The 23,366-nt window shown below is 30.9% G+C and overlaps 3 protein-coding genes and 1 non-coding gene across 4 annotated transcripts; 1 reads left to right on the top strand and 3 right to left on the bottom strand.

The window, feature by feature from the left end:
• Positions 1-10,152: 10,152 nt before the first annotated feature.
• LOC107004135 lies at positions 10,153-11,671 on the top strand. The gene is made up of 2 exons (XM_015202374.1): positions 10,153-10,720; positions 10,828-11,671. The coding sequence occupies exons 1-2, from the start codon at positions 10,312-10,314 to the stop codon at positions 11,319-11,321; spliced, it is 903 nt and encodes a 300-aa protein (XP_015057860.1). The 5' UTR covers positions 10,153-10,311; the 3' UTR covers positions 11,322-11,671.
• Positions 11,672-13,599: 1,928 nt separating this feature from the next.
• Positions 13,600-13,694, bottom strand: LOC114074985. Its single transcript, XR_003575362.1, has one exon. It is a non-coding gene; the product is annotated as a small nucleolar RNA snoR109 (small nucleolar RNA).
• Positions 13,695-13,786: 92 nt separating this feature from the next.
• Positions 13,787-15,395, bottom strand: LOC107004885 (60S ribosomal protein L6-like). Its single transcript, XM_015203285.2, has 2 exons — positions 14,808-15,395; positions 13,787-14,104 (listed from the first exon to the last, which is right to left on the bottom strand). The coding sequence occupies exons 1-2, from the start codon at positions 15,339-15,341 to the stop codon at positions 13,949-13,951; spliced, it is 690 nt and encodes a 229-aa protein (XP_015058771.1). The 5' UTR covers positions 15,342-15,395; the 3' UTR covers positions 13,787-13,948.
• A 629-nt stretch (positions 15,396-16,024) lies between these two features.
• Positions 16,025-21,098, bottom strand: LOC107003188 (phosphoribosylglycinamide formyltransferase, chloroplastic). The gene is made up of 5 exons (XM_015201471.2): positions 20,587-21,098; positions 19,006-19,117; positions 17,782-17,958; positions 17,001-17,127; positions 16,025-16,376 (listed from the first exon to the last, which is right to left on the bottom strand). The coding sequence occupies exons 1-5, from the start codon at positions 20,972-20,974 to the stop codon at positions 16,263-16,265; spliced, it is 918 nt and encodes a 305-aa protein (XP_015056957.1). The 5' UTR covers positions 20,975-21,098; the 3' UTR covers positions 16,025-16,262.
• Positions 21,099-23,366: the final 2,268 nt, after the last annotated feature.

The raw sequence follows: 23,366 nt of genomic DNA, 5'->3' as shown, positions 1-23,366 counted from the left end.
GAAGTTAATATCTCAAAAGGTCATTCAATATTGAAAATTTATATAATAAAATCATTAAATTTTATTTTGTATCATTGAAATCACTCAAATTAAACTTATATAAAAAAGTCACTCAACTATAAGACTTGAATATAAAATTATAAGAGTAGTCCTTTAGCTACAAGAAAAAAATTTAAATTTTCAAAATTGAGTGACCTTATGATATACTTACTCCAAACATATGACTTGAATATAAAATTATAAGAGTAGGCCCTTAGCTATATGATTAGGTTTAAAATGGTTTCTTAACTATACACTTGATGAATACAGTCCTTAACAATTCAAAAATTTGTCAATTTTGATTCCTTAACTATACACTTACTGATTTTAGTCCTTTAACTATAAAATTACTGATTTAAGTCCTTTATGTATTCAAAAACTTATCAAATTTGGTCTTTTTCCATTTTTAAATATAAATAACTTAGGTTATGTCAACGGAATCCATGTCTCGAGAAGTTAAATCTTTTAGCATTTTTTTTTGTTGTTCCTCTCTCTCCGTTTCATTTTCTTCGAATTAACCTTATGCGAAGAACCTTGACCTTAATGATTCAAAATAAAATTCACGAGTAAGGATAATATAAGTCATAATTTTATTCAACAAAAGAAAAAAATGAAGCATATTTATTGCTATTAATGACTTGAATATGCTAAACTTTATTAAAAAATGAAAAAATTATATTTAAATAGATCAGTTTTATTATTTATTCATTTTTCTTTATGTAAAGAATTTGAGTAGATTAAATAAAATTCACACTAATTAAAATATCAAGTGTGACTTCAAGTCATTAACAAAAGTTATATGCTTAGTTTTATCCACCATCAAATAAAATTAGGACTTATATCTTTTTTTCCTCATTAGTTTTATTTTGAATCGTAGACATTATTGTTTTTTTATAATAGTAGTTTCAAGAAAAAAAGAGGGGANGGATAGAGAAATAACTTTAATACTGGATTAAAGATTTAATTCCACGAATATTTTTATTAATACAAACCTAAGTATTAAAGAAATGGACAAAGACCAAACATGATAAGTTTTTGAATACTTAAAGGACTAAAATCGATAAATTTATAGTTAAGAACTAAAACTTGTAAGTGTATAGTTAAGAGATCAAAGCTGACAAGTTTTTGAATTGTTAAAGGACTATATATGTTAAGTGTATAGTTAAGGGACCATTTTAGACCTACGCCTATAATTAAGAGATCAAAGCTGACAAGTTTTTGAATTGTTAAAGGACTATATATGTTAAGTGTATAGTTAAGGGACCATTTTAGACCTACGCCTATAATTAAGAGATCAAAGCTGACAAGTTTTTGAATTGTTAAAGGACTATATATGTTAAGTGTATAGTTAAGGGACCATTTTAGACCTACGCCTATAATTAAGAGATCAAAGCTGACAAGTTTTTGAATTGTTAAAGGACTATATATGTTAAGTGTATAGTTAAGGGACCATTTTAGACCTACGCCTATAATTAAGAGATCAAAGCTGACAAGTTTTTGAATTGTTAAAGGACTATATATGTTAAGTGTATAGTTAAGGGACCATTTTAGACCTACGCCTATAATTAAGAGATCAAAGCTGACAAGTTTTTGAATTGTTAAAGGACTATATATGTTAAGTGTATAGTTAAGGGACCATTTTAGACCTACGCCTATAATTAAGAGATCAAAGCTGACAAGTTTTTGAATTGTTAAAGGACTATATATGTTAAGTGTATAGTTAAGGGACCATTTTAGACCTACGCCTATAATTAAGAGATCAAAGCTGACAAGTTTTTGAATTGTTAAAGGACTATATATGTTAAGTGTATAGTTAAGGGACCATTTTAGACCTACGCCTATAATTAAGAGATCAAAGCTGACAAGTTTTTGAATTGTTAAAGGACTATATATGTTAAGTGTATAGTTAAGGGACCATTTTAGACCTACGCCTATAATTAAGAGATCAAAGCTGACAAGTTTTTGAATTGTTAAAGGACTATATATGTTAAGTGTATAGTTAAGGGACCATTTTAGACCTACGCCTATAATTAAGAGATCAAAGCTGACAAGTTTTTGAATTGTTAAAGGACTATATATGTTAAGTGTATAGTTAAGGGACCATTTTAGACCTACGCCTATAATTAAGAGATCAAAGCTGACAAGTTTTTGAATTGTTAAAGGACTATATATGTTAAGTGTATAGTTAAGGGACCATTTTAGACCTACGCCTATAATTAAGAGATCAAAGCTGACAAGTTTTTGAATTGTTAAAGGACTATATATGTTAAGTGTATAGTTAAGGGACCATTTTAGACCTACGCCTATAATTAAGAGATCAAAGCTGACAAGTTTTTGAATTGTTAAAGGACTATATATGTTAAGTGTATAGTTAAGGGACCATTTTAGACCTACGCCTATAATTAAGAGATCAAAGCTGACAAGTTTTTGAATTGTTAAAGGACTATATATGTTAAGTGTATAGTTAAGGGACCATTTTAGACCTACGCCTATAATTAAGAGATCAAAGCTGACAAGTTTTTGAATTGTTAAAGGACTATATATGTTAAGTGTATAGTTAAGGGACCATTTTAGACCTACGCCTATAATTAAGAGATCAAAGCTGACAAGTTTTTGAATTGTTAAAGGACTATATATGTTAAGTGTATAGTTAAGGGACCATTTTAGACCTACGCCTATAATTAAGAGATCAAAGCTGACAAGTTTTTGAATTGTTAAAGGACTATATATGTTAAGTGTATAGTTAAGGGACCATTTTAGACCTACGCCTATAATTAAGAGATCAAAGCTGACAAGTTTTTGAATTGTTAAAGGACTATATATGTTAAGTGTATAGTTAAGGGACCATTTTAGACCTACGCCTATAATTAAGAGATCAAAGCTGACAAGTTTTTGAATTGTTAAAGGACTATATATGTTAAGTGTATAGTTAAGGGACCATTTTAGACCTACGCCTATAATTAAGAGATCAAAGCTGACAAGTTTTTGAATTGTTAAAGGACTATATATGTTAAGTGTATAGTTAAGGGACCATTTTAGACCTACGCCTATAATTAAGAGATCAAAGCTGACAAGTTTTTGAATTGTTAAAGGACTATATATGTTAAGTGTATAGTTAAGGGACCATTTTAGACCTACGCCTATAATTAAGAGATCAAAGCTGACAAGTTTTTGAATTGTTAAAGGACTATATATGTTAAGTGTATAGTTAAGGGACCATTTTAGACCTACGCCTATAATTAAGAGATCAAAGCTGACAAGTTTTTGAATTGTTAAAGGACTATATATGTTAAGTGTATAGTTAAGGGACCATTTTAGACCTACGCCTATAATTAAGAGATCAAAGCTGACAAGTTTTTGAATTGTTAAAGGACTATATATGTTAAGTGTATAGTTAAGGGACCATTTTAGACCTACGCCTATAATTAAGAGATCAAAGCTGACAAGTTTTTGAATTGTTAAAGGACTATATATGTTAAGTGTATAGTTAAGGGACCATTTTAGACCTACGCCTATAATTAAGAGATCAAAGCTGACAAGTTTTTGAATTGTTAAAGGACTATATATGTTAAGTGTATAGTTAAGGGACCATTTTAGACCTAAGCCTATAGTTAAGAGACTATTTATGTCATTTTCTCGATAAATCACTTTATGTATTTTTCACATATGATACAAATCAGTTTGTATATTACTATTTTTTTTTCAAATTAAAACCTGCAAAAATACAATGAATACACCATGTATTCATACTGTCTCCTCCCTCTACCAATCTGGCTCACTTCTCTCCTCCTAATATGTATTTCTTTTGATACAAATAAGTTTGTATATGTATTTTTTCTCCAGAACCCGTGAAAAAGTACAATGAATGCATCATGTATTCATGCTCTCTCCTCCCTCTCTCGATCTCGCTCGCTTCTCTCCTCCTAATATGCATCCATTTTGATATAAATCAGTTTGTATATTATTTTTTCTCCAACACCGATGAAAAATAAAATGAATACAACATGTAATCCTCTCTCCTCCCACACTCGATCTCGATCGCTTCTCTTGTCCTAAACAATTTGTATTTGTATTTTTTCTCCGAAACCCACAAAAAAAATACAACAATTACAAATGCGTAGCAAACCAATGTGTAGTGGTTAATTGTAATTGGTGAAACATAGTACAATTAAAATGTAGAAAGTAGTTTACCATAATGCCCTTTTTAGTATTTAAATAAACGAAAAAGGCCTAAAATACCCTCGAAGTATTGAAAATGGTATAAAATTACCCTCGATACACTTATTGGCTCCAAAATGCACTTTTCACCCACCTATTGGCTCCAAAATATCATTGTCATCCACCTTTGGGTTCAAAATTGACCATTTATTTAATGGTTTTAAATTTAAACTATTTAAACATTTTTTCCAAATAGTTGGCGCTCAACTATTGGATATATTTTAATTTATTAATATCATTTATAAGTCAACTCACTACCCACTCATAACTAATTAAACTCCACCCAATTAATAAACTAATCTAAATATCAAAATCACCCTAAACACTACTAAAACTGGACCAAAATATAGATTCCTGAAAATGACATCCAAAATTATTCAATCCGAATTGAAGCTCCAATTAAATTTACGTTGAGCCGCTTATTTAGGAAGACACTTTCCATAGGATTCTCTTTCAAGTTTGAATTCGAATATTATGATTAAAGGTAAAGTAGTAGTACATCCCGAATTACTTCATGCACTTTTTAATATAATTTTATAAATATTTATTATTTGTTTTAAATATTAAAACTTCAATATATATTCTTTTGGGATAATGCACAAGTACCCCCTCAACCTATGCCCAAAATCTCAAAGACGCACTTATACCATACAAAGGTCCTATTACCCCCCCTGAACTTATTTATTAATAATTTTCTACCCCTTTTTGACCTACGTGGCATTATCTTGTGGGCCCAACGTTGGTTGACTTTTTCTTTAAAATTAGTGCCACATAGGCCGAAAAGGGGTAGAAAATTACTTATAAAATAAGTTCAGGGGGTAATAGGACCTTAGTATAGTATGAGTGTGTCTCTGGGATTTCGGGCATAGGTTGAGGGGTACTTGTGCATTTACCCTATTCTTTTTTTAAAAAGTTATTTATTGAGTAACATCACATAATTGTTAGGAATGAATAATTAAGATGAACATAGTCAGACTTTTAAGTTTATCGGTATTTTTGTTTTAAATACTTGAATTATAATATGTTTTGATTGAGAATTTGAATGTATGATAATGTACTTTTATCGACATTCTCGCTTCAAATTTTTAGAAACACACATTGACAATAGTTTTTTTTTTGCATTTAGTAATGGGTCGGTTTATTAATTGGATGTAGTTTAATTAGTAATGTGTGGGTAGTAGATTGATTTATAAATTATATTAATAAATTGAATTATAACAAATAGCTGAGCATCATGTATTAAAAATATTTAAATAGCTTAAATATAAAATCATTAAATAAGTAGTCAATTTTGAATCTAAAGGTGGATGACAAAGGTATTTTGGAGCCAATAGGTGATATTTTTGAGCCAATAGGTGGATGGAGGATAGTTTTGTACCATTTCTGATACTTTAAGGGTATTTTAGACCCTTTTTTCCGTTAAATAAAAGTAACACTCGAATATAAAAGAAAAAAATATCGTAATAAATATAACGTATAATCCCAAAGTTCGTGAGAGAAACAAAGCAGAATTTCGCTTTTGAAAATCTGTAGGTTTACTAAACCTAATTTGAAATAGATTTGTTTCTATTATTTTTATATAAGACATAATTCATACTTGCGTTAATTTCACTGGAGGATTTCTGAGAAGATTTTTTCGAAAAGATGGGTGACCATAACATGAGGGAGGCAACCTCTCTTGTTCGACCGGAATTAACAATTCATAACGAGTACGACTATCTCGAAACAAAATTCCATAATACCAATGGTTTACAATGTTTGAAGGATATGGATTGCATTCTTTGTTTTCAACCATTGGAGGATGAACAGACCGCGTGCATGCCTTTTTCAGATATGTTTCATACACATTGCATCAAAATACAAGATTCACTATTTTGTCCTATTTGTCGTTATAATGTGTCTGTCATCAACATAATCATTAATTTATGGGATATCGAAAATCATTTTGAAGAAAGTCTTTCTTAGGTCCTCATTGTTTATTGATTTGAAACAAAGACGTTCTCTTAAACTTTTTCACTAATTTTTATGAAGTCTGTATTCTAATTTGATTCATTAATTATCTCTTTAACTTTTTATAAACGAAACACTTGACATGATAATAACATTATTCGACACAGATATTACTTCTGAATCTATTAGTAAAGAAATTTTAAATCTTATTTTGATTGGATCTTTTAAAAACTCTTAGGCGTTTTACTTATTATTGGTGTTGTTTGGTGTATGATCCATGTTGTTTTCTTTTTCAATTTTAGTTATTGAATTGAGGTTGTGTTTCATTATTTGTAACTAAAGATTAGTAAAATATCTTGAATAGTGCATACTTCAAAATAATAAGATGTTTGCCATGAATTTACAATACATATCTTGGATATTATCACAAAAACTTTATTAAAAGTTGAATAGTTTATTCAAAATTGTAATATATTTCACGGAGATATTGCAATACAAATTCCAATTGAAGAGGTATAAGTTGAACACAACACTTTTGAACAAAAAAAAAGATGTGTCTATGTTAGCTAAGGTGGGAACAAGTATTTGGACATAACTTGACTTTTGCTAGTTTTTCCATCGAATCCTTTAAAAACACATTATTATACGTTGATTTTTAAAGATTTCAAGCCACATATATATAGTCTTTTGTAGATAACGTCATCATTCTTTTCTTGATTTGATAGGGCATCATCTACCTAGACTTAGGCATGATTATTTTTACGAAGAGCAACAACTTGTGAATAGTCAAATTCCTATTGTCACTGCTTATTTCTTCATAAATGTTGTATTTTCGCTTTTCTTGAGCCAAGTATCAACATAACTTCTCTTTCTATCAAAATAGCACGACATTCACTATTACGAACTCTGTCTAATTTACCGTCTTCAGTCCATCAACATAAGTCATAAAGCATAATCATAAATACACATAATGGATCATCTCAATCATGTAAATTTAAACCTAGCTAAAGTCTCATAATTCTCGACTTATTTAATATTACCCGCCTTATGTTTTGTATCCCTTGACATTCACTTATCCTTATATTAGGTCACATGCAATCATAAATGTATGTTTATTTATTAGACGTATATTATTATTTTTTCATTATATAGGTATATATATAGAAAAGAGTTTGAATTTAATCATTATATTACTTGATATTCAATGTATGTAGACATAATTTCAAGTTCATTGAACTAGTCCAATATTAGTATAACAAAAATTATGTGAAAGAAAAAGATAAAATTAATTTCCATTTTAGTACAGTCCAAGCATTACGTCTTCAACTTTCCGCATCTATGCTCACTCGTGCGCGTCAATTGAGCGGATTGAGTCAAATTAGTGTAGATAGAAAATAAATCAACGTAAATAGATAATAATTCAATCCCTCATATTTCATATGGATAAAAATGAATTGGGTAAATTAAAATTTATCCATATTTTCATGAGTAAATAGTACTCTACATAATAATTTAATACGGAGAAAATATTTAGTCATTTTTTTAATGAAAAAGTGTTGAAAATACTATATTTAGTTCTAATAACATCAATAATTTTAATTAAAAATTAATTATTCAGTTTTATATTTAAAATTTATATGTAGATTTAGTAAACTTTTACACCTATATTCAAAATTCGAAATAATCCTAGTGAATTTGATCGAATCCGTAAATTATCGTCTAGCTCCATCCCTGCTCAATAGTTGAGTCCGGAGCCTAAAGGGTATAAAATATTAATAAAAATTTCAAAACGGTATATAAAATTTTATATTAACCAAAACGGCAAAATCGCTGGAACGATAGCGATTTCCTCCGCCGAAAAAAGCAAAATCGCTGCTACTGCAGCAATTTTGCAAAATGTGATTTCTTCAATTTTTTTTTTTAAAGATTTTCATTTTTTTAAAAAAAATCAAATGAAGATGTGTGCTAGCGATTTTCTTAAAAAAAATTTTAAAAAAATAAAAATCGGTGTCTAAAAAAAATCACATTTTGCAAAATCGCTGCAGTAGCAGCGATTTGCTTTTTCTGGCGGAGGAAATTGCTGTTGTTCCAGCAATTTTACCGTTTTGGTTAATATAAAATTTTATATACCGTTTTAAAATTTTTGTTAATATTTTATACCCTTTAGACTCCGGACTCCTCAATAGTTCCATTGAGAAGTTTTAATGAAATTAACAAATTATATTATAGTAACAAAGAAAACATATTCAACTTGGTCTCTTTTTAAGTCATAATTAACCATCTCAGTCTTGACTAAATAGTGAAAACATCTATGTATATCTATGGTGTCATTTTGTTATCATTCTCATGAATACTAAATAGTCAAAAATATACTACTATTACTTGACATATACTTTATGGCAAAAGCAGAAAAGAAAAATGTTGATGTACATGATACATGTGAGTAAAGTGGACTTTGATTATTGTCATATATAGACATAAGTAAATATTGTTTCTAGTCTATTTTTCTATTTATGAAAAGCTCAAAAATCATCATATAATAAGCTAAAAGATTGCAATATAAAAGAAATGGTTGAGATTTGTAATTTTAAATTCTTATACATAAAGATAAATTGATTTAATTATAAATTTTTTTAATCACATTTCTACATGATCCTCTTATTTCTTTCTTTTTGGAGCTCTGGTCAAAATAAAAGAAAACAAGAAGAAAGTTTTAACAAAAACTTATTTTATTACAAAAGATAGCTTATAATATTCGTATCAATTTATTACACGTATATGTTCAATTCAAGAAATTAGTTAAAGAAATAAAACGCATTCTGATTTAGTTAAATAAATGTTTGAACTGATGCCTAAATTTTAGCTCATAAATCAATATCATGATAAATATATGTTAGGCCAATTTTACGAATGACCACTCAATTTTTATTTATTACACAAAATTCAGTAAAATATTTTTAATAATAATTCAATTTTGTCAATATAATAACTATCACATAGAATCACAAAACTATCTTTTTTGAGAAAAAAAGTTAGTCAATTTTACTTTTATTTTGTCAAACTCGATGAGTCCAATAGAAACAATTATAGTTATTAATACTTATGCTCTATTGTGAATGGCAACACTTTTTGGCATTTTAGGATTATAACAAAGGAAATAGAGGATTTTTAAAATTTTAGTGTGTATTAATCCATAGATTTTTCAGAATTTTTTTGACAGATTTCGATATGTATTAAATTTAGTATGTACATTCGAACATTTTGATAATCAGTACTCATTTTTCTGACATGGCTCACGACGTTCTTTTGACATTTCATGGTTATAATAGATAATAGAGAAACTCAAGATTTTAAAATTTTCTATGTGTGTTAATCCGTCGATTTTGAATTTTTTTGATAGACTTCAATCAGCCCCAAACATGATGTGTCCATCTGAAACAATCTCGGTAATCAATACTTATTCTTCCATCACGATTGACATTATTTTTTGCGCTTTCAAGTCATAAGAATTTTTAGAGTTCTCCATGTATATTATTAGTCCATATACTCTATATATTTTGGAATATTTATTATTGCCACATCAAAATTAGATTTCTGTTAAAACACTCGCTAACAAAAACTCCGACTAAATTATATTTGCATTAACGTAACTTTATTAAAATGCTCTCCGACAAAAACAACAAAACTAAAACCAAGTGCCTTTTGAGGAATGTTTTATTTTTATGCGGAAAAAAGCTTAATTTTAAACACTCGTGCAAAATGTATTTTGTTGGAATATCCCTCAAATGAAAAATAAACTTAGCTAAATAACGAACTTATTCATGAATTACGTCTAAATTCATTGTATCATTCACTATAACCCAAAGTTCTGTGTAAAATTCACTAAAAAATTACACATTAAAAAAATTACTTATATATATATATGTTCAACTTTATCAACATAATGTCTTCATCTTTACTCTAAACAAAAATAAAAACTCCATTTATAGTAACTGATTTCTTCTCCGTGAACATCTTTTCTTCATGATTGCGACATAACTGAATCATAAATATTCGATTCGTCTATAAAATTCGAATAAGAATAAGAAATTGACATCGAAAAAGATGGCCAGAATTGTACCGGTGAAGTTTAAGAGAGTAGATGAAGCATTTGATGAGGTGGCGAAAACTCGGATTTGCGAGAGCAGCGGCAGTGAACACTCTCCACCACCTGAGAGCTTGACGAATTTATCGCAACTTGTGAATTCATTTTTAGAAGGGGAGGTAATTACTGTTAATGAGAAATTGGAAGAGATTGATGGAAATGTTGAAACTAATTGCTTTGATGAATCGGAGATTAAGGAGAATTTAAGGAATCTGTTGGATTCCGATAGAAATTCCGGTGATAATTTGAAGAAAAGTGTTATTAATGCTGTGGAAAATGCTTTGCTTGCTGAAGAAGCAAATGATCAGAGCTCACTGACGTTTAAACGATGGTTGATGACTCGATTGCGTGATCACGGATTCGATGCTGGTAAGCACTTTTTTCATAAATTCTATAGCTAAACAAATTACTTGTTAGTTGTTGCACTATTGATGTATATGAGGTCTAAATTTTTTTCGCCTAATTCAATTTTATAGGATTGTGCAAATTAAAATGGGAGAAAGCTGTTAATCATACCTCTGGAAGTTACGAGTATATAGATGTTAATATTGGTGTTACTCGTTACATAATCGAGGTTTCATTAGTGGGAGAATTTGAAATTGCTCGAGCAACGCCTTGCTACACCTCGTTGCTGGAAAATTTCCCTCACGTTTTTGTTGGAAAAGTGGAAGAGTTGAAGCAAGTGGTGAGAATTATGAGTAGAGCCATGAAGAGATCTATGAAGAAAATGGATATTTATGTGGCACCATGGAGAAGACTGGCTTATATGGAAGCTAAGTGGTTTGGATCTTATAAGAGAACAACAAATGAACAAAAACATTATCAAAAGAATACTTTTGATTTATTTTCAAAGAAGAGAAATGTTGGATTTGTGCCTAAGCAAGCAATTTCTTTTTATTGTACAGAGAATGTTGTTGCTTCTAATAGTGGCATTAAAATTGGAAATTTGGCTGCGGCTTTGAATGGATAATATCATGAACAGATATAGGTCATGGTGGAGTTAATCAAAGATCTCGAGTTGAAATTTTAGATCTGAATTTATCGTGTTTCTTAGAAAATGATAGAATTAGCTAAATTTCAATGCGGATGACAGATATTTTGCAAAAAGTATGAATTTAATTGGTTAAAGTTATTCTTGTGGAGGCAATATATATTAGCATCATTTTTGGTGGGTTTGGAAAGGAAATCATATAGTTTATTGGTGGAGAAAAAAATCCTATTTCTCCAAGTAGTTGCGGTTGAAGGTTTTAGATTTTAGTAAGTACTATATTGCATAGCAATTTGTATATATTTTATGTGTTTATCAAGTAATGGAGAATATTTCAGAAAACTATGTATGTTACTATTATTACTATTATTTATTTTACCTTTTTGAATTTTGAGCATATCATTTACTACTTTCGTTGTTTAAAAAATCGTTTGAAAAATAATGATCTTATTTTTTTTTAATCTGTTTAAAAATAAATGATTCTTTTTCTTTTTTGGCGACATGTTTAAGATCACAGGATTAAAGAGCATTTCAGTATACTTGACATAATTTTAATTTAGAACCACAAGATTAAAAAGTCTTATTTCTTTTTTTAAACTCCATTCCAAGTCAAACTAGATCATCCTTTTATAACGGAGAGAGTGATTATTACTGCCATAAACTACAAAGCAAGCATGGTAATTACTTATTAAAATATCATTTTTCTAACATGATACATAGTAAGCATGGTATATATAGTTGAAACTGACATAAAATATTATCTTTTGTGGTAATTTATTAACGGTAATAGTTTAATTGTCATTGAATATGTATGTGCACTCTTGGTATAGTTTCTAAAACCTTTAGTGATATTAGATTCAATGCAATTAACTAATGTTGATAAAGACTTTAATCATCTTTGTTAGTGTTAAGGTCGGCTCAAACATATTAGTGATCTAAAACAAAGGGGGCCTTAAACTTAAATCGTTAATAACTTTTATGTAATTAGTTTCTTCTAGTTTTCAATTGATGATAACCATTCTTATTTTAATTTTTAAATTATTTTTCATGAAATATAATACTCCAAATATGTCAAATTTCTTCAAATATTTCCTTCATTTTTCATGAAAAGTCAACTTTTTCTACAAATAGTGTTCAATATTTGTTAAGAAAATAACAACGTATAACCTATTATTATTAAAAATGAAACCCTCAAATTTAAGTTCCTTCATTTTTCATGAAAAGTTAACTTTTTCTACAAATAGTATTCAATATTTGTTAAGAAAATAACAACGTATAACCTATTATTATTAAAAATGAAACCCTCAAATTTAAAGGCTTAAAGCACATGTCTTTTTTTTTTTTAACACTGTCGAATCATCCTTGAAATTAATGTGTATAAATGTGCTTTTGTTATAGTGAAAGTTGATTAAATTTTAATTTAAGCCATGCACCAAGATAAATAAATCAAATAGGTGGAACCTTTTCACCATACCACTACGAATCTTTTGTGAACGTTCTTCCCACTCCTACTTCGAAGGAACGAGGTTTCAAGAACCATAATCCGAATAATATATCTCATAGGTTCATACATTATCCGAGTTAATCCAGGATCATAATATTTTCGAATTCTAATCAAACGGACCCTGCACATATTCAATATAATCTCATATAATAAAGTATATATAACAAAATAAATCTGATTGATTGGAGAAGTATATTTAACTTTGAATTTATGAAGACCACCTTTAATTATTAGAATAAAACTACTAATCTTAATTGAACAAATCTACTTAATAACATGCTCACAATACAGCAATCATAAACTAGTGTTGAATAGATATTAACTTAACACATATAAAGAGCTCATTGAACATAAGTTCAACATGTATAAAGTGTTCAATTGGTGAAAAGATTAGTGTACAAACAAGTTAAAAAGGAGCTTGTTTACATAACTTAATGGATACACAAGTCATACTACTGAAGAACTACAAGAAAGGCGAAAAACTTTATATTCTTTTTGTTGTAAGCACCCATATATGCAAACTGCCGGGAACCAAGGCAGCGAGCCTGGAAAGTGCATAGATAAATTGATTTAAGACAAGGGTCTCTTAGAAAGGCTAAATTCTACGCCATTTCCATCTTCTCCCCTTCTCATTCAACAGCCAAACATGTACACAGAATACAACATACTCACAACTATCATGCAATAAGTACAAACTTCAATAAACAACAGCAAACGACACTAGACGTAGAAGAACTCATTCACAAATATCATGCAATATGTAAGAAGTTCGGTAAGCAGATATGCTGACAAAGAACAACAACCGGCCAGTAAACTTCTCAGACAATAATCTATTTGTGTTGCTGCAGCCGCAATGGCAGTCAAGATCAGGATACTCAATTTCGCCCTTCTCTTGGTACATGTAGCTTTCAGCTAACAAACCATCGAGTCTATAAGAAAATACTAGGACAAAAAAGGAGCAAATCTCATATTGCATATATCAACTTAAGATGTTTATAACCAACAAAATCTTCAATACAAAGACTAAACGCAGTTTCAAAACAGAACATAAAACAAAATGGATCTAACAAAATCAATTTCATCAAAAGTAGTTTAATTATCTGGTCTAAAAGACAAGCTCATGGGGTTTCATGCCCGACTTGAGCGAGAACCTTGCAGACAAGTAACCCTTCAATTCAGGAACAGCCTCGATAGCCTTGATCAATGCTGCATCAACAGCCTTCTGTTCATCCTTTTTCTCTTGAGGAAGCACATTCTTCTCCTACAGAATTACCATATAGAAAAAGATCAAAACATTGAATATCAAAGTACACCATTCATGTTCAAGCAAAAGTTCAATACTATAAAATTACAGACACATAATTGAAATTTGCTAGTTTTCGATTCATACGGACAAAACAAAAGTTCTTACCTAAGAATACTTACTATGTTTCTCTGTTACCAAATTGAGTTATTCATGTCGAAGCAAGTTCTAATAATCCAATTGTCAATGTTAAATGTACAGGGCACGTCGAGTCGAGTTTCAGTGATACCATTGTCAATGTCAATGCTCATTTTCATTCTTTGCTTTCTCATCACAAAATGAGACAACTTACCTATTAATGTCACTAACCATGTTTCCTCGGAAGTTATTCAAACCAATTACAATATTACGCATTCCCGGCTCAGCAAATTACAATATCAATGGAATTTGCTTTTCATTTTCAATAATTATTATCTATGAATACTCACTAACCATGTTTCTTTATTTATATTCACATAAGATCAGAATAAGAGATCACAGCATTTCACAAGACACAATAATGTAGTGCCTAATCACAAAACAAACAAAAAGATCTAGCATAGAATTAGCAAAAGATCCAATCCATAAGCATTTACTAACTATAAAGATCCAATCTTTAACCAGCAAATGGAGAACAAATTCAATTTATTAACAGAAAATGAGCAAAAATAGGAAAGCAAACCTCTTTCTTTTCTTCAAAAAACTCTCCTTCTCCCTTCTTCTGCTTCTTCTCAACTTGTTTAGCAAAGTACTTATCATCAATCTTATCAACATTCACTCCAGAAATATCCACCTTTGTTGAGGTACCAATAACATAAGCTTGATTCACACGCCTCAAAGGAACTCCATTGAACTTAAATGGACCAGTAACGAGAAGCAAACCAGATACAAGCTGCTTCAAAAACACAACTCTTTTACCCTTAAACCTTCCAGCAAGGATAATCAAAACAGTACCAGGTGTAATACTTGACCTAAGCTTAGTGGGTTTTGGTTTGTGTTTGTTAACAAGGGGTTTCTTCACGTCATCGGCGGGGTAGAATTTTGGGGCTTTCTCAGCCGCCGGAGCTACGGCGGGCTTTTTCGAGTGAACGGGTAAAGCGCCGCCGTTCTTCTTCTTAATGGCCCAAAGACCCTTCTTGTGGTACATCTTGGAACGGGAAAATTTTCCCACTCCACGAATCAGCTCCGGATTCCGGGCAGTCTTCTTGGCGGCCATTGCTGAAGTTTCTTCTTTGCAGTTTTGCTGATTCAATGAAACCCTAACCCTAGAAGCTTGATTTATATATGGAGTTAGAGAGGGTTAGTAAGAGTGATAGAGATTTTGGGCTTATATGGACAAGAGCCCAATATCTTATATGGGCCGTATTAGATTTGATAAGTTGTATGTCATTTTAAAAGAATATACTCGTCATGATATGTTACTTGTTACAAAAGTGGCTATATATACCTCTATCATTACATAAAAAGAAAACTTAATAAAAATCACTTTTATTGGATGAGAAGGATATATTTGGGTTATTTGTGTAACACTAAGTGGACGAGAAGGATATATTTGGGTTATTTGTGTAACACTAAGCGTATATCAAGTCATTTGTGTAACAATTTAAGGGTATATTTAAGTCATTTATGTAACGATAAGTATATATTTTTAGGGTATATTTAAGTCATTTATGTAACGATAAGTATATATTTTTGAGTCATTTATGTAACGATAAGGATATATCTGAGTCATTTGTGTAATGGTAAGAGTAATCATAGTCACTTTGGTAATAAGAGGACTTAATTGCAAAATTGAGGAGTATAATAGCCATTTCACCTATATTTTTCATGTTTGATACGTAAGCAAAATGTATTGTCTCAAAAGTATTTGTATATGATTTCGGCAAATACCCAGCAATGTCAAGAAACAACAAGCTACTTCTTTCATAGATGAAAACATAAACATATTGGTACAAAACTTGTAGTCATAGACATACAATATTCATCTACATATGTTGAATTTTCTATGGTAAATTGAACAAATAAGGACGTTGGTACGCCTCCCACGAGGCATATGTACCAAAACTATGTTAGTGTCAACACAGAGCTCAGTAACGAATACTTCTAGCCGCGGAGTTGCTAACCTCTGGCTTTGTTTCTACTTGTAATGATTGGGATCTTCTTTGCTCCGGATGAGAGGGACACCGTCTTCACGCCACACGATTCTCTCTTCACATAGTGCTGCAGCTACTTCTACGTAAAGTTTATGCTCCTGTTAAACGAAGAGTGTTAGTGTAAAGATTGCAGCGAAACAAGAGAGGAATGGACAAGCAATAACAACACAAGAGTTGGATTCGATGGGACATAAGCACTTTGATAGGGGCATTGATGCACGAGATACCCTAAAAGGGAGGAGCGTTGATATTGCTCGTCTTCAGGGAACACTAAACAGATAGGGAAAAAAGATGGAGAGATAGGTAACACGAGTTGTAAATCTGAGACAATACGTACATAAACAATAATGCTACTGATTCATTGAATAGATACATAGATTGAAAAGAACTTGCAGCCAAAAAATCATCGTACAATAAAAATTGGAGAGGTTCGATCTAGTCACAAAAGACTCCTAAAACAATCAAAACTAAATTCATCGAGTTGTTCCAAGGGAACTTCTTGTTGGCTTATTCACCCCGGTTTAACAACATGTTTTTGCGGGGATCCCTTTTCCTGAAACCATACATGTTTTTTCAGGACTGATAGTGGAACGTAAGGTAATGATCAGAAACATGGGGAAGACCTAGAGGTTTACTTTAAACATGTACCTCACGAAGATTCAAAATTGATGGCGACAACAATAATACACTCATAACAAGAAATGTTAAAAAGAAATTATGACCTCCTGAAGAACCCTTGCTGCAAGTGTTTCTGCAGTGTCATTAGCCAGCACAGGCACGACCCCTTGAGCAAGAATACGTCCAGTGTCATAATGCTCATCGACATAATGGATCGTTGGACCTGAATACCTACAGATAGCAAATAACAGCCAGAAAAAGTGAATTACTTGTGTTTGAAGCTAAAATGAGGATCCAAAGCATTGGACGGGAAAAAACTAAACCTGTCCCAAATGCAGCAACTAAAATCAAGGTTAGGTGCTTAATATTTTTGAAGGGTGGACATGATAAACTGAAATTTAAGCAGAACTAAGTCCCAGGTAACAATATCGGCATGAAAAAGTCAAGTAAACAATTAATCACAAATTCTTGCTCAAATGATGATAGGAACTGTCTTTAGTTTACTACAATTTATGGGAATTCAGAGATAACGGAGTAAGGACTTTCAACTCAAAATCTGACTAGAAATCTTCACCGTAAAAACCAGCAAAATAGAAATGGTTTTCTTGAAGAATCATAATCCTCAACATTATCGGATATGATCTGAAAAATGTTCCTAGATCATGTTTCTCTGACATGATATTTGTTGGTTTTAACTATAGAGGAAACACGAGTCACATTGAGTATTTAAGTCTTCAACTAAGCACTCAATTTGCAATTCACAAGCTGAACGGTGGTGTACTATTTTATGTTTAGCAACTATCTAATGTGAGATGATGAGGAAGGAGAAGCGATCTACTTGATTAACAAGAATAATTCCATTTTGATAGCAAACACAATACGCACCTAGCTCCAGAAGCTATGACTGCTTTATGCACCTTTATGCCATAGTAGCCTTTGCCTCCAAAAGATGGAAGAAGTGACGGATGAATATTAAATATTGATCTTGGAAATGCTTGGACCAGCTCAGTAGGAATAAGCTTTAAGTACCCAGCTAAAAGAATGAAGTCGATATTGTAGGCTCTGTAAACAAAAGTTAGTTTATTATACAGGAAATAACTTCAGTAAAACAATGAAGACAACTAAGATTATTCATGTCATACACTAAGGAGTTGTTTGGTCTGGGGATGGGTAGGTGAAGTTATCCTCCATTGTAGTACAAATGATGAGACAAATAATCTCGGAATTAATTAATACCCAACACCAAACGCAAGATAAATTAATCCAGCATTTTATCGCGGGATTATCATCTCTTATCCGTCGTACCAAACCAGCCCTCCAATACATCCTCATTTAAATAACTAATGAGTATGAAAAATATTCATACACAGAGTAAATAGGCAAATAATGTAGATGTTTATCATGGTTTACATGCTTCTGTTCACATTTACTTTCCCATTTCATCTGTAATAGTCAGTTTGCTTCAACAAAAAGAAACCAAGGGCAAAATGAAAAGGAAACCAAAATAAAGAAAGGTGAACAAAAAGAAGCACTTAACCGAATAACTCCTAAAGTTTCAACTAACCAGAGCTTATGTCAAAATTAGGTGAATATTTTACAATAGTTCACTGGTGAGAATAATAACAGTGAGGATGTGGTATCAATAAATGCAACTGAGAAAGACAGGAACTTTTGATAGATGTGCAGAATTCTCTTTGAAATACTCGGATAATGTTAAATGGTTTCTTGAGGCATCTTTGCTCAGTGATTGAAGCCCGAATGGTTACAAGCCGTCAAAGAATTCAGGAATTAGAAGGAAGCTCAAGAAAACCAAAAGTTTCGCCATATTGATGAAAAGAACGTAACTAAAAACACATCAATCTTTTGTGCTCAAATATCTCAAAATTCAAAATCCTGAAGAAACGGTAGCAGTACAAGTAAATTTCCTTTTATTCAGATACCATGTTTCTTCTGCTAATCATCCCAGAAGAAACAGTAAGGAAAAACATAAAAGAAGAGGAGCTGATTGTGTTACAGCCTAATTTCAAGGAAGATGACATCTTTCTTTGCACAAGCTAACTACTGAAGCAGTTAGATCAATAGAAGAGACATGGATAGAAAAGAAGAAACCTAAGAGAACCCACGAGATCCTCCTCCGATAAACCCTCCGATGAATTCTTTGCTTTAGGAAATAAAATAACAGGGATGCCTTGCTCCCTTGCATACTTTGCACCTCCACAATCTGCATTTCATAACAAAAACAAATCTAAATGAAAAGATGAGTGACAACTACAATAAGATAATTGAAAACACATATATCTTCAGATAAAAAGCTGTGGAAACTTGGAGTAATCTACAGAAGTTGTGGAGCCTTTAGTTGAAACAGAAATATCTGAAATTTCCAAGTGCTTCCGCTGAAAAATATATAGCTGATATTGTATCATGGGAACATCACATCATGAGTGGGAAAGAAAAAGTCTATCACCAATGTGATTTCATTTTCAACACAGCATACTCATTTATAAAGTCACACTAGCTTTAACATGCAAACTGTTTATACACCTAAGAATAACAAAATTTCAGGACGAAAGAAACAAAAGAAGGAATACAGATGAAACCTGACGTAAGAACACAAGAATAGAAATTACAATCTAGGCAAAATTAATCAAGACTGTTGCAATACAAATAGGCTGAAAGTACAAAGTTTTTCTCTAAAGCTCATAGCTTTACCAAAAGCTCAAATCGGCAGGGACCTAAAAGCCAACAATCAACAATCTTGAAATATAACGATAACAACAATTATGCCCAAGTCTCAAACATGTAAGGTCGGCTATATGAATCCTCATTGACCACGTTACTCCATTTAGACTCATATCATGCCAATATTTGTAATTTAAGTAAGATGTAAAAGAAAGTTCTCTATATTTTCTAGATGTATAATCTCTCACGTGCTAACCAATCCTAGAAAGGATATGACCTACACTGAAACTGATAATATCTAAAACATAATCTCAACTTATGTGTATCACCTTTACCTACATAAGCTGTTAAAGCTCGAAGATTTACAAAACCTCAAATAAACAAGTACCAAAAGCCAAAAAATCTTGAAATACAATAATAACAACAACAACAATTATGCTCGAGTCTCAAAGAAGTTGGCATCGGCTATATGAATCCTCATTAACCATGATACTCCATTTAAACTCATCCCATGCCAATATAATGCAATTTAAGTAGGAAGTATTAGAAGTTCTCTAAATTTCCAAATGTATACTCTCCGGAAGGCTAAACTACTCCTAAGAAGCAAACGACCCAATGGTGGAGGTAGGATTTTCACATAAGGCTATGCAAAATATAAAGAAGTAAATACACAGGAAGGAAGCTAAAAGGATTCCACATCTATTGTATATAGATGTAAGAATAATCTTGACCTTGAATATACAGTATAAGTTTCTGACGGACCTAGCTCCACAATAAATATGTCAACTAATATCTATCACCTATAACAACAACACACCCAATGTAATTCACATGTGGAACCTTACCTCTAACTTTGTTGGGTAGAGAGGCTGATTCCCATAGTTACTTAGCTCATTGTATGTCAAAGCTCAGTGCTTTACCAAAATCTCAAATAGACAGGAATCAAAAGGCAACTAAAACCAAACCTTGACATGAACTGAAAAAACAAAACTTTCAAAAAAAACACCCTACCTTTTTTATTGGTAACTAAAACAGCTACCTCTCCATGAACAGTCCCTTCAAGTGTAGCTTCATAAATTGACCTGAAATTTGAACCTCCACCAGATACAAACACTGCAAGCTTCTTCTTTCTAAGTTCTTTACTCACACCACTATCAGGAACTGTAATAGCTTCTCTTTCAATTCTTTGCAAACAATTCCTGCACTGGAAAAATTCCTTGCTGGGGAAACTTTTAGGAGAAAAAGAAACATGGGGTTTCAAGAAAACCCCTTTAAGGGTAAGAATATTTGAAGAAGAAGATGGTTTGAGCAAAATCTGAAAGAATGGATTTTTTTGGTTTTGAATTGGTGAAGTGGGTAAGGTAGAGGAGAGCCCAAAAGACAAATTTTGAGTTTCCATTGATATCGGAAGTGAACGGCGGAGGTTGGCGGCCGGCGGCGGGGAGGAGAAGGGAGGCGGGAAGTGGTGGTGCAGGAGGGAACTTTAGAGAGGGTGAGTATTTACTAAATTTGCAAAACAAATAATTAGCATATTTTTTAATTTATTTTTTTAAAACCAAAACTAGATAAATAATTCTTAGCCATGATTTAAAATAGGGAATTTAAGATTTTCCTTCATTCCTTCTCATATTAATTATGTTATTTTGCTAATTTTAAAAATTAAGTTAAAATGAATTAAATCTGAATATCTTATATATGTATTCTGGCAATTTTAACTTGAATATATTTATATTATATAAGTTCAGAAAGATAAGTTGACAGTTTGGTCTATTGGATTAAATGAAGAATAAAATGGTAAATTGACTAAAATCTAATTTAATCAATTTTGGTGGAAATTAAAATTAAAGAAAGCCAATACCAAGCTTAACAAAAGGGGAAATAAAATATTTCCCCCACCTCTCGTCATATATTTTTTCTTCCTCCTCTTCTCATCGTTCTTGCTTGCTTGCTTGTCTTTCTTCTCATTCTCATTATCTTTTTCTTCTTCTTCTTTTCGTACATTATTGGTCTTGGCTGCTAGTCCTTGAGCTTTCTTCTTGAATCAGATTTAACTAATTTAATCAGCGGATTATATTTTGTTTGTTCTCAATTGAAACTACTTTATAAATGATTAGAGTCACACACCATTGTTTTGATATGTAAAACTAATAGTTATTTGAATTCATTCATCATCATTTGGGCACCTACAATTTTTTCAATATTGTATTCGTGTTTCCAATAGATTGCTATATGTTGGAACAAATTATAGTCATATGTAGCAACAGGGAGATTATTCAATAGCAACAGAATTGACAGATGTTGCAACATATAACTTACACAAGCTACAACATATAAGCTAGACATGTAGCAACATGTGACTTACGTGTCGCAATCGACATGATAGTTATATAATACCCTTGTAAATCATTGTTTCAAGTGTTATATCATATTTTTATTGCTTAATTATGGTTTAAAGTACTAAAATTATGTCCAATTTAATATTTTTTTCATTCCTAAATCGCTCAATTTATCGATTAAGTCATCCTTGAAGTGACATATGTGACAACATATGCATGTTCTGTTGAAAAATTGCAACAGAAATGTCATATGCGGCAACATATGTATATCAGAAAATGATCTTTTGGAGGGTAATTCAATTAAATTGTCACCTAATTCAACATGTAACACTAATATATAGTCCTACAACATGTCTAAGTACAAAATTATGGTCTAATACAACAACCTTCATCAATTCTATCAATTATTTTTACAAAGACTATCATTTATCACTAGTTCATCATACAATGACCAAGTAACTACATATGATAGTTATATAACACTCTTATAAATCGTTCAAGTGTTATAACATATTTTTATTGTATAACTATGGTTCAAATTACTAAAATTTGGTCTAATTCAACATTTTTTCATTCTAAATTGCTCAATTTATTTATTAAGTCATCATTGAAATGACAGATTTAACAACATATGCACGTTCTGTTAGAAAAATTGCAACAGAAATGTCATATGTGGCAACATATGTATATCGTAAAATGGTCTTTGAGGGGTTAATTCAATTAAATTTTCACCTAATTCAACATGTAACACTCATATATAGTCCTACAACATGTTTAAGTACAAATTATAGTCTAATATAACAACCTTTCTCAATTCTATCAATTATTTTTACAAAGATTATCATCATCATATCACTAGTTCATCATACAATGATCAAGTAACTTCATATGATAGTTATATAACATCGTTGTAAATCGTTGTTCCAAGTGTTATAACATATTTTTATTGCTTAATTATGGTCAAAAGTACTAAAATTTGGTCCAATTTGATATTTTTCATATTTCTAAATCGTTCAATTTATCGATTAACCCATTTTTAGAGTGACATATGTGGCAACATATGTACGTCTTGGAAAAATTGCAACAGACATATCATATGTGGCAACATATGTATATCATAAAATGGTCTTTTGGGGGTTAATTCAATTAAATTGTCACCTAATTCAACATGTAATACTAATATATAGTCATACAACATGTCTAAGCATAAAAATATGATCTAATGCAACAACTTTCATCAAGTTTATCAATTATTGTTACAAAGATTATCATATCACTAGTTCATCATACAATGACCAAGTAACTTCATACGATGGTTATATAACACCCATGTAAATTGTTGTTCCAAGTGTTATAACATATTTTTATTGTTTAATTATGGTTCAAAATACTAAAATTTGATCCAATTTGATATTTTTACATTCATAAATCGCTCAATTATCGATTAAGTCAATC

Source organism: Solanum pennellii, chromosome 11 (genome assembly GCF_001406875.1).
Source record: "Solanum pennellii chromosome 11, SPENNV200".
In the NCBI taxonomy this organism is placed as follows: Eukaryota; Viridiplantae; Streptophyta; class Magnoliopsida; order Solanales; family Solanaceae; genus Solanum; species Solanum pennellii.
The sequence above is the reverse complement of the archived record's forward strand: the minus strand, read 5'-3'. Positions and strand labels throughout refer to the sequence as shown.

Bases quoted from the DNA above. Each gene is read 5' to 3' on its own strand.
- LOC107004135 (XM_015202374.1), top strand. From the start codon at position 10,312: ATGGCCAGAATTGTACCGGTGAAGTTTAAGAGAGTAGATGAAGCATTT. The intron at 10,721-10,827 runs GTAAGCACTTTT...TCAATTTTATAG, and splicing joins TGATCACGGATTCGATGCTG to GATTGTGCAAATTAAAATGG.
- LOC107004885 (XM_015203285.2), bottom strand. From the start codon at position 15,341: ATGGCCGCCAAGAAGACTGCCCGGAATCCGGAGCTGATTCGTGGAGTG. The intron at 14,105-14,807 runs GTTTGCTTTCCT...GTAATTCTGTAG, and splicing joins TTTTTGAAGAAAAGAAAGAG to GAGAAGAATGTGCTTCCTCA.
- LOC107003188 (XM_015201471.2), bottom strand. From the start codon at position 20,974: ATGGAAACTCAAAATTTGTCTTTTGGGCTCTCCTCTACCTTACCCACT. The intron at 17,128-17,781 runs GTGCGTATTGTG...TGCTATCTGTAG, and splicing joins GTCATAGCTTCTGGAGCTAG to GTATTCAGGTCCAACGATCC. The intron at 16,377-17,000 runs GTCATAATTTCT...TTCGTTTAACAG, and splicing joins CAGCAAGGGTTCTTCAGGAG to GAGCATAAACTTTACGTAGA.